We start from the raw sequence: 12,064 nt of genomic DNA on the forward strand, positions 1-12,064 counted from the left end.
CTGATGCAATGGTGCCTAGAAAGCTAAAAAAGTTAGAAGCGAAAGCAAACCAGAAAGTCAGCTAGGAAGCAACATTACCCCCAGCCATGGTGGAAGGAAGACTGTACAGCAACCAAGTGAAGATGGACTCAGAGAAGATCTGAGGATTTTGTTAGAGGTACACTTTGGGATTACTTTTTTTCCTTGGAATAGCCTACAGCAGTCTGACAAAATGAATGCATCTCACAGCTTGGAGATTCAAGGTAAACTTTGCAGAAGCATCTAAAGGATTTAGGAGCTTAAATTGTACTGCAGATCCCACAGGAATTTAACTGTAATTAATTAGACTCTGCTGGAGTGCATTTGTTTTTTAAGTGTTCTCTTCCCTTGCAACCTCTGAGAAAGCATGTTTCAGAATTCAGGATGCGATTAAGTGGAGAATCCCACATTACAGGATAATTACAGTGAAGAGGAGAACTAAGATATGCCAGTGTTATTTCTGATTTCTGTTTCTTCAGATTTCCTGGAGTCATGGTGAGTTTCTTTCCTGGACTAAGGGGTTTAAGGCTTTCTTGAACTAAGTTCGTCTTTACGTAGCCAACTACAGCGCACTGGAAGCACAATTATGCTACTAAGATAAGACAAAATGCCATGGTGATGCACCAATTCATCATGTTTAGGTTCTTCTAATGAAGGCCATTACTCAGAAGAGAATTTTCTCAAGCAGTTAGTCACCAGCAGACAGTGTTCCCTGTTACCCCTTCCTTTTCTACAGCTGGTGAATAGTCTGGTCCTCCCCTCACCATCCCAAAAGTGCAATATTAGGAAAAGTCAACACCTAAATTAAAAGTAAACAAACAGTATTTAACCTTCCCTTAACTAAAAACATAACAATAAACCAGAACAGCTTTCAGGAGCAAGCCAACCTTTTTCATTAAAAAAAGACAAAAACCAGCCTGCTGCCCTTCTAATACTACTGAAAGATATTAAATACCTTTCTTTAGCTTATTAAAATAAGCATAAAACTAAACTACATACTAATTACAGCTTGCATAAAAATATTTTGTTTTGTACTTTGTGCAAATCTTACTAAATAAGGCATGCTGGAGAGTTTAGGTAGCAATGCAGTAGTTATCAAAGAATGCTGAGAAACTGCAAGGAGAATTCCAGGCAGTCTGCAATCCACATCCACTTACACAGTTCATTTGACTTCAAAGACCAACAGCTGATAGCTGCAGATCTGTCTGTAACATAAGGCAATATGGTATGTGTAGGGTCCAGCACCTGCTTTCAGCTAGTCATGGGTTTAACACCCGTAAGATCACTTGAATTCAACAAACCAGAGCCGCTGGTTAAAAAGGGCTTTAGATGTGAATTGGTAAGAAGCCCGTTTCAGGGAAAAGGAAGGGAAGGGGGAACAGGACAAACACATGAAGCAGCACAACCCTTCACATAAAGGGGTTTTGTGCAGATTCTGCATATGTTTTTATACTCTGAACTGTCCCCAGGGAACAATGTTTTTCCAAACTTCTTCTAACAAGATATCCAGAAGAGAATTTCTGGAACAGAAAAAGCTAAAATGTTTGCCTCTTGTAGCCAACCAACAAGTGTCCATCGCAGAGATTCAACAGGATTCAGTGACACTAAAGAAGGTGGTTGGGTAAAGAGGAGGAGATAAAGTAGGGACCTGCAGTAGGAGCAGTATCAGAAATCTCTGAAATAAGTTACATAGCACAGAGGGAAATTATAAGGCCTAATATAAGGTAACATGGAATAACCTTATCTCTCCTCCTTCCCCCTCCAAATCAAGTATTTTCAGGAATTACTGAAGTACAACCTTCTTTTGTAAGCAGCTTTGCATTAAAAACCTGTTTGAACTCCAAAAGCTTTTCTTAAAACACATTTTAAAACCCCACTAATAATAATCCTCAAAGTCCCCCAGTATTTTGTAACATAAAATGGAATGTTCCTGGGCAAGAGCTGCCAGCTCCTTCAGGAACTCCGGGAAGAGGGCAGCTGCAAGTGCAGCATTCCTCACGTGTGCAGGAAGGCTGGGATGAGCCAGGCCTTTCTTTCTTTTCTGTACCAGGAAAGGCTGGAGTACCGCTGGGTGAGCTTCAGAGAAGTTCTTTCCTTTCCCTGTGTTGCTGCTGTGCTGGATATTACCTAAAGCCAGGAAAAAGAAGAAGAGAGAAGAGGACAGGAAAAAAAAGGAAAACAAAAAGATTCAGTATATTAAGCATACCTGGTATTTGCACAGTGTCCAAATCCAGTTTAGGAGGGTTAGGTTCAGAGGTCTAGTTTGCTGTACCCAGACCATGCAGGGAGATACTCTGCTAATCCAACATTTTAAAGCTCTACATGGCCTGATTCTATTGCATTTTTTATTAGCTCTCTTTCCCTAGGTTATACATTATTCAGTTCCAGCTCTGATGACAGAAATATGTGGGCAGAAGAGGAGTCAAGGGAAAGAGTAATATGGATTTACCTTATGAAATAGTAGATAATATCTACCCATCTAGACCCAGCATGTTTGTCTCAGTTTAAATGATACTATGCTCTAGCCCTCCCCCAGATTAAAATACAGCTTGGGCTTTACTTCTCTCTTTCTTTCTCTATCCTCTCCCCATGAATCATCGTGCAAATGGATTTGAGGCCGAGTTACCACATCACCGTGAGAGTTTGAAGCAAGTTGAAACTAAGGGAAAAAACGTTTGAAAAGTTGAGTTTTCTACAGCTGTGGCCCCCACTAACTGCACTTACCTTCAACTCCCTGTAAAGCAGCCAAACAGTAAGAAAAAGGTGCTCGAAAACCACTGTGTGCTTTGCTATCTGATCTCTGCTGCCAGAGTTCAGAGGATCAGGGCTTAAGCATCAGAACGCATGGAATTACAGTAACAGCAGCACTTAAATGTCAATCAATTGCTCCTTGCTTCAACTTGAAGCAGAACAGAGCTTTAATGAGATGATAATTAATTTAGAGAAACTAAAAAGGTGACACAATGTAACACTGATGGAAATAAATACTGTACAAAGAAAAATTAACCTGCAGAACTCACTGCCACAAGGTATCATTGAGGCCAGAAGCAGAGAGAGACAAAATCCTGTCTAACTTGCAAGTGGATGTTCTCATGAGCTGTGTAAGTAATCATCAAAAAACATAAGGGACTGTCAGATTAACTCACTGCAGATAAGCCAACACTACATTGCTGCCTGAAGAAGAGGTTGCCTCTGAAGTGCAAGAAGTTTGTGTTAAAACAACAGGTTACAGCACCCATTTTCTGAAACTTCTCCAAGCAGCCAGTGTGAGGACCAAGGACCAGTAGATGAATGCCTCACCGAATGCAGCAGAGCAAACCCTTTGTTCAACACCTCTGCACTTTTGTCCTGTATCTCTCCTGAAGCACTGTGGGATTACTGTACGTTTCCAAATACTCAAAAGAAACGTTCATCTTAATCACCTAACAGAGTTGTACTTTTCTGGAGTTTCAAAAACCTTTCTGACTCCAGACTTATCAATCATTCATATTGTTATTCTACAAATGCCTACTACAGACACAGTACAGGAATTTCAGTGCTGTGGAAAAGTCTGGCTGTGGGAGGAAAACAACTTAAATTATGAATTACAATGAAAAGACAAAGTTTTGAGCTTCCCTTGAAGATTGTTTTTTTAGATTTTCTAACACCAAAACGTTCCATAATTAATATCTTAAGCTTTTTAAAAGTTTAGCCAATGTAACTAGAATGCGAGGATACTGTCACAGATTACTCGTTTTTAAACTCTTCCCTTCAAAAAGCATCCAAATTGATACTTTTTTCTAAAAATCCTTTTGATTTACATTTATCTGCTTGGGGGGGGGTGTGGTGGTGGTGGTGTGATGGTGAGGGGAAGAAACACAGAAAGCTGTTCTAGACACCAGAGATTTGATGTTTCTCTTTGACCAGGATTGTCCACTTCTTTCTAGAGTGAGGGTGCAAACTGAATCACACAGTTGAGAAACTGAGTACTTTGGAGATAGTGTCACCTACACACATGAAAGAGGGGCAGCATTTCATATGGGATCTACATCGTGGCAGCTCTACATATCTAATCAGAACCCAAACTACTATGTAAGGAAACCACATACTACTGCGAGCAGAAAATAACAAATTATCCTTTTCTGCTCAAACACATTCAGAGACCATTGCTATCAAGAGAAAGGAAATGCTCTGGAATATCCGTGGCTTACATTTGTGTCCCCCAGTAAACCTGGCTTCCATTTTTCAGATGTGAATTCTGTAGGAGGCCAGTTATGCTTAGACTTGTACTTAAAACTTCGGGGTTATTCACCACTTCCATTTGGGGGGTTAGGGGAATAACCCAGAGGACAGCCAGTTTACACGATGCTCAAAGGTGGCATTCAAGCTAATGTGAATAATTCTACGGAATTCCTTGTTTACTTTTTTCATTTAGCATTATTGTAGCTGTTCCTACCTTGAACTTCTTAATGAATATAAAGAACTACAGTGGGTTGATGGACAACTGAGCCAACTTGACCCTAGGGTTACAGTTTAATGACTCACATCACCAGTCTTGTGGGGAACCAAGTCTGCAGTTATCCAGACATTTATTTATTCTCCATCTCTTTGCAGGAGTTGTCACAACACAGAAGAAAATGTACCAAGAGGATGACTAAGCAGTCTTATTTTGAATTCCTAAATAATGACCAGCATGAGTCAACCTGGCAAATTCTGAAGTCCATGGAAGAAAACTGATGTAAAATAGGAAGTATAAATAAATGCCATTGGGAATGCATTACATAAAAGTTCTTATTGCCAGCATCTGAAAAAAACGACTCTAAGTGTTGCCTCCTAATCTCATCCCCACATGCTACCTATGGTACCATCTAGGTGTAAGGCTTTCTAATCTATGGCACTAGAATGTAGAGCCTAAAATGCTACTGATGTTTGCAATGAACAGCTCCTTTATGGCAATGCACCTTCCACAGTCTAATTCTTTGAGAAAGAGCCTTAGCAAGATCATAATTCTACAGACTAGATGTACTGCAAGCCTTAGAAACATAGCCCCTGCTGACTAGGTATATTATTATTCAGAGCCTTGAAAATGAAAACACGACTAAAATGGCACAATAGAAGTTCTGCTTCCCATACCTCTGGAAACCCAAGAAAAGTATCAACATCTTCACAGAGTGATTATTAATGGCAGAGGGTGATTATTAATGACTCCTAATGACGAGCAAGCACACATCCATAGTGCAGCCTCTCTCGAACCCTGTGGATGAGTCAGCTCTTAATCACTGCAGTCACTGCTCTCACCAAATTTTATGCATTCCCATCATGTAGGAAGTTGGCTTTTAATGGAAACCTGTGCCCAACACTGTCTGCTCAACAGCAAGCTGAGAACAATCACATCCTCATGGCTGAGCCCCAACTCTATTAGTTGCCTGGCTGCATCTGGAAAGTTCTTAGTTAGACCTTAAGATTCTTCATTTTGCTTATTTTGACTACCTTTCCCCATGGCAGTATAAATCCTGGTAACACTCTAGACAGGTGTAGTGTGCACTTTGCTTGAGAAACAGCAGGCGTTACGGAAGTCCCCTGGAAAGCTTGTTGGAATGATATCTGTTTAACTCCCCACTGCTCTCGAAGTGTTCTGGCTTTAACACACACACACACACACACACACACACACACACACACACACACACACACCCCTTCTTTTGTTGTTGTTTTGCTTTGGGTTTCATTCAAAAAAGCATATTAGAAGTTTTCTGGCTAATATTAATCTCCTTCAGTAGTAGCCCAAACCATGACATGAAGCCTTATTCAGTTGTTGCAGAAATCAATTAATTCTGGACTTCTGTTCTCTCAAACATTTATCAAAAAAGAACCAATGACTAACTGAAGGTCAGGCTAAAAATAAAATGAAATCATACACGTATGCCACCTCACCTCATGCCTTGAAAGCAAGTTTGTTTATGGCCAAACTGACAGTGAGCCAAGAGCTAATTTTGTTACTCCTTTAAAAAGACATTTTCTGTTTAGCAGATAGCAAATAAAAGCTTCTAAAGAGCAAAGAATATCCAAATAGATCCATATACTGTAGCCTACTGGGCATCATCAGTTTAAAATCAGAAAGATGCATCTGGCTGATGATATTCACACCACACCACACCTACATTTAATCAGAAAAAGAGAGAGGTAACTGGTGAGTCATTCCACCCAGCACCCCTTGGAGTGTGGTTAATGTTTACCTTTGGTTAGCAATTCTTCTGCAGCATCAGACATGTCCACACGAAAAAGCAGGTACTGCTGGGCCTCCAGGAGAAGACCTGGGAAGTCTTTTTCAACAGAAGCAAAATGTTCGATTTTATTTTTCACAGATGCCAGCACCTGCCGAAACAACGATAACAATCACTGCTTCCTGCCTCACTCCCAGTGCAGCCACAGACTGAACACTCAGGCTTTCTCTAGCTGCATTAAAATAGAGTTATGACAAAACTTATGGTCATACAGAATTTCCAGTTCCTTTCCAGTTTCATTATAAATGTAATTAAAACATTGAAATGAGATGAGAGGCTCTCAGACAGGTGGAAAAGCAACAGGTGGAACTAGAAAGAGCTAACGTAAGGTTTAATGAGACACCAAAAATATCGTTCCAATAGGTACGGCTAACAGTTGTGGTCAAATACCTGATAAAGTGACCGCACACTAGGCTGGAACACCATGTTGGTGTTGAGCAGAAAGGAGCGAAGAAGAGGCTGTGGGTAACTTGCCAGCTGAGTGATAATCCCAATAAGCAGTAAATTGACATGCAAGGAATTCTCCAGCATGTTCTCCAGCTTTGACAACACTACGCTGATGAATGGTCCTGCAAAAGAAGAACAAGAAGGAATCAATGGTTTTGTTTCCACAGAAAGAAAATCCAGGAAACAGGCATTTGGAACCAACAAAATTAGACCTCCCACACGCTAATTAAAGCCAGTAGGGAGAAAAACCAAACTGTATCTGAACAGACAAAATACACTTAACAGAGGTGGTAAAAGCTTTGTGATTAGAAGTACTTTTGCTAGCTAGCCAACCAGTTCACGTTAACGGCACATTTAACATGCATAACTATTCTCTTTAAATGTGCCAGTAAGGACTTAGCCTAGTACCTTATGGTCTACTGTTCTATTCCCTCTGAATTTAATTGGAATGGTATCACTAGTTTCAATGCAAACAGAATCTGCCCTTGTTACTCTTGTTGTACCTTATTTCTATGACTGGGCAAAAGAAATTATAGCTAGCTTTCTTATAAAAAACCCTGTGTTCTAAAGGAAATACAAACATTCTACTCTAAACATAAAAATAAAGATCTCTGATAGTTCACATCACAAGAAACAGCATCATCAGCACTGCAAAGAGTCACACAAAGCAGGGAAGACATTAAAATAGATTTATAAACAAAATTATTGGTAGACGTAGGCTTTATCATATAAATGTCACCAATAAATAATAGCTTTAGTTTGTGTATTCCTGCTGCAGGATAACTGCTGAAGTACAAAAGCATTTACCATGGAAGTACATAAACCCCTAGTGCTCAAGCTTAAGAAATGTTTGCAAGGCTGAGCACAACTTTAACCAAATACTACACATCATTAGACTATACAGCTGGTGAGATGCTTGAGGCAGTCTGTACAAGTGATCTAAACACAAGTAAAGCCTTAGAAACATCCCTTGTCCCACACCCGGTCCCACCACACTATTCTGGCTGTGTAAAAGCTAGGAAAACCATGCAGAAGAATCCCTGAGTGATGTTATACAGCACTGCTAGCTTCGAATACGCCACCCTTGTCCCTGGCACAAGATGCATGCCACAGGCATTTCTAGGGTCAAGCAGCTGGCTATAATCCGACCCCATCCCACCTCCCCTCAGCTAAAAAATGGCTGATGTTTGAGCTACTTGGCTATAATTTAGCCCAGTTTAATATGTCTACTGTGAACTACGGCAGAGGCTAAAGAAATTCTGGGCAAACACAACAGTATGGATCAAATCAGAAGTGCGTACGTTGCTACTTCACCTAACATAGCTTCACTAAAGGCTGAAGTCTATCATGTTTTATAGCAAGCATGAGTACAAAGCAAGCATTCCCTTGAGACTCATTTATCATGATGACACACAGCTCCACTCACAAGAGGAAAGGAAGGAGGGCCGGTGCTGACAAGGCTTTACGTGACTGCTACCTTTCAACCACCATGCTGGCCATCAGAGTGAAGGTTAACATCACATCCTACAGGAATCCCACCTGCCTGGATACCCAGTGGAGAAACCCCAAGACATTGTGTTGAGATAGAGTTTCTCCTGTCCCTACATAACCTACTGCTTCCCGTCTCACGTTCATGGAGACATTTCCACAAAGCTCTTGAGGACCACAGTGCAGTGGGAACACTACTGTATCAAAAGAGATGTCAGGGGAAGGAGCTGAAAGACATCACTGTTTCTCTCCTCTACATCAGACTTGGAAGCTAAGCAGGTAAAGCTGAAGCTAAATACTTGTAACAAGTGCAGTATGCCACTGCAACAGAGGATACCAATACATCCAAAAATTTCTCAGTGGTAGAGTGACTTTTTCCCCCCATGAAATGACTGGGACAAGAATCGGAGTTTTCAAGCCTTGAAAGAAACAGGGTAAACTGATGAGAAGTCAGAAAAATAATTATTTTCCTGACTGTGCATCTTTATGTGGCCACGAAGTCAAGCTCTCCTGTTCCTGAACACCACATTCTTCCTTGCTCAGGGGAAAACTGCACATAGACAGGCATAGGACATTTTCTTCATAGATCCGTAGACCAGAAGGGAGTACTTTGCACACTTATTGGGAGCCTCTGTCTGATATCTGATTCTGCAGAGAAGCCCCACAATCCCATGACAGCATCTCAAAACAGTGAAAGCAACCAAAAATCCTTATCACACATATACAAATACAGCATTCCAAATTAAATATATTATTGCATTTGAAAGACACGGCAATCTCAACATTTCTGAGACATTGTTACAAGTACCTCCTTACTTACAATCACGAAGATCTTCTTTAAAGCAAGGTATGAGAGTAAAACATGTGGATGGGGAGCAAACAGCAAGGCTTTTCATGTTTGTTTTTACTGTTTTGTTCTGCTTGGTTGTGGGGTTTTGTGGGTTTGGGGTGGGTGAGGTTTTTTGTGTGGTTTTGTTGTGGGTTTTTTGGAAAGGAACAGAGGGAGGATCAGATGAAGAACAAGAGTCAGGAACAACATTTTTGAGCTGCACTTGACAGCAGATAATAGGAAACAGAAAGGTTTGAATGTGATTAGCTTCTGGTACTACAGGAAATTGTCACCAAAGCAAAAATAGCAAACTGATCGAAAAACAGGCTGAATTTTTCAATTAAGAAACAGTGCCAGACACGCTGGCCACAGCTGACCAGAAAGGGCTTCATTTCAAAGGACACTAACGCTTTTTCCTCCTCCTTTCAAATGTACAAGAAGCCATCTTATAGAGGTTTTGTTCTGCATGAGGAAACCTAGATACGTTATCATTTTTTATTATTTGTATGACTGTGGTATCTAGGAAACCCAATTAAAGACCAGAAGACCTTTGCGCAAGATGTACTAATACAGATCACAAGCCCACTCTAACCTTCGGCAGCACTGTCATTCCTGAATGGCTTGGTAAGTCTGCGGAGACCAAGCTTAAAATGCTGCCTGGCACAAAACAGAAAAACATCCCAACAGCGAGGGCTGACCTGACACTGGAGGAACAGGGTGCCAGGGCAGAGCATGGAGAGACATGCACGTACAGACCTGGCACAAGTGCTGCCACCTCGTGCTAAAATGGGAAATAGCAGAGAGGGGAAAAGGCAACGTGATGCCACATCCACAGCACCCAAAGATGAAAGCCACCAGAAAAACAGATTATTTACCTGAGCTCTGTACACTAGAATAGTAACTCTAATTCCATTTCAACTGCAAAAGCTTCCTCTAGCGTGATGGGGTGCTCACATACAAACAAACGCTCAAGACTTTAAACAATTACCAAAAAAGAAAAAGGCAACCAAAAAGACCCCTGAGCACCACCATTTGCTGTCACCACACTGCTTGCTCTGCTCTACTCTCATGTTGGACTTCTCACTCTTCCTGGGCCAGTCTCAGCTATTTGGGCTATACTTTCTTTAGTGCCAGGACTGTTCCTTGCTCTGTGCTTGTGCTGTGTGCTGCAGAGTGTGATCTCATTTGGACACCTTTAATCAACATGCCTTCCTGTATTTGTTACGTATGTCATTAACAGGACATTCCACCTGTAAATGGAGCACTCTGGCTCCTTGCAGCATGCTTAGGAGAGACATCCTCCTTTGGTCCAAAGGGAGATGACACGCTCTCCGCAGAAGGGGTGTCTGCTGAGAAATTCTCAAAGTCTTCCTCCTCTTCTGCAGGAGAGACAGAGTCAGGAGTATCCAACTGCTGCTCCTCCAAGCTTGTACTGTTTGGATCCAGTTCCTTAATAATTTTGTCATACTGTGCAATGAAATCCTCACCATCTGTGCTCAGCAGTCTTACACTTAAGTTACGATCTGCCTCCTGAGGAGAAAGCTTCAACTCTTTGTCTGGCTGTGGATCAATCTCAATCATTTTCTGGTTTATCTGTTCTTTCATTACACCTTGAGTCAAGCTTGAATTTCTCTTACTGTGCTCATTCAAGTCTATTTCCAGTTGGCTCTTTGCAAGAGGCCCATTGACTACAGTCTGGCTTTGGACCTTATGTTCTCTGGCTGTATTTAAAGTTTTCTCCTTGGAGTTGTCATCCTCTTGAGTATCCTTCTGGGCACATAACCTGTAAACCATAATATCATCCTGAAAGTCTGATTCCTCTATGTAAGATCCTTTGATGAGCATGATGGCACTTTTTTTCATTTCTTGGATGTATTTTGGTGGCTCTGCAGGTGGCTGCATCTCTGCGTTCCCCAGATCATCATACGGTTGTGGTGAGCTCACATCAGAACCAGGAGAAATCCCTGTGTCATAGCTATCATCCCATTCTAGCTCCAACTGCATCTTTTCACTAAAAGTTGTTTGAGAGGAGCTACACATGCTAGGTGTCCTTTGCTGGAGCCGAAACATGGGGTGTTCTACATCTGTATTGTTCTCCTCAGCAAGCGTTTGGATAAAGGTGTCTGGATCAGGGTTTACTCCATCATACAAGGCAGACCAAACTTTACAATCTTTCAGGCATTGAAGGATGGCTTCTTGAGCTTCTCCCAGATACTGCAAGTAGCTGAGGTCCACGGCTCTTCCATATTCCACAATGCAGGTAGATTCAGAAGAGCGTCTACCAGAGTCTGAAAGTAAAGAAGATTATTCATACCATGAGTAATATATCAAAAGTTCTTAGCAAGGCACTCACTAAAACATGGCAGGTGGAGTCTTTAGACACAACCATCCCATAAAGCAGGAAGACCAAAGCATGAAGATTGAGAGATTTGCTCATAAACATACATGACTCGTTCGTATTGCCAAGACAGAGCTGTAACTCTGAGATTTCTGAGAGACCAGCCCACATTCAGCCTTTCAAACAACACTGACACACTGAAGCAGCAAAAGTTGCTGTTATATGCCTGTACATTATTTCCAAAAATGCATATTCAACTTAGATATCTACTCTGCTCTCGTGAGACCTCACTTGGAGTATTGTGTGCAGTTCTGGTGTCCTCAACATAAAAAGGACATGGAACTGTTGGAACAAGTGCAGAGGAGGGCCATGAGGATGATCAGGGGACTGGAGCACCTACCCTATGAAGATAGGCTGAGAAAGTTGGGGCTGTTCAGCCTGGAGAAGAGAAGGCTGCGTGGAGACCTCATAGCAGCCTCCCAGTATCTGGAGGGGGCCTACAAGGATGCTGGGGATGAACTATTCATCAGGGACTGTAGTGATAGGACAAGGGGTAACGGGTTCAAACTTAAACAGGGGAAGTTTAGATTGGATATAAGGAAGAAATTCTTTACTGAGAGGGTGGTGAGGCACTGGAATGGGTTGCCCAGGGAGGTTGTGAATGCTCCATCCTTGGCGGTG

The 12,064-nt window shown here is 41.6% G+C and overlaps 1 protein-coding gene across 1 annotated transcript in view; it reads right to left on the bottom strand.

Annotated features, from left to right (window-relative positions):
* Nucleotides 1-1,894: 1,894 nt before the first annotated feature.
* The window catches only part of FHIP1A (FHF complex subunit HOOK interacting protein 1A), a gene marked incomplete at both ends in the record, with an annotated part of 35,051 nt that continues 24,881 nt past the window's right edge, over nucleotides 1,895-12,064 (bottom strand). The window contains 4 exons of the mRNA XM_080619900.1: nucleotides 1,895-2,145; nucleotides 6,234-6,372; nucleotides 6,672-6,850; nucleotides 10,296-11,333. Of these exons, the coding sequence (XP_080476026.1) occupies nucleotides 1,895-2,145; nucleotides 6,234-6,372; nucleotides 6,672-6,850; nucleotides 10,296-11,333 (1,607 nt within the window). The remainder of the gene's footprint in view (nucleotides 2,146-6,233; nucleotides 6,373-6,671; nucleotides 6,851-10,295; nucleotides 11,334-12,064) is intronic.

This window comes from Psittacula echo (assembly GCF_963264785.1).
Source record: "Psittacula echo genome assembly, chromosome: 1".
Lineage (NCBI taxonomy): Eukaryota > Metazoa > Chordata > Aves > Psittaciformes > Psittacidae > Psittacula > Psittacula echo.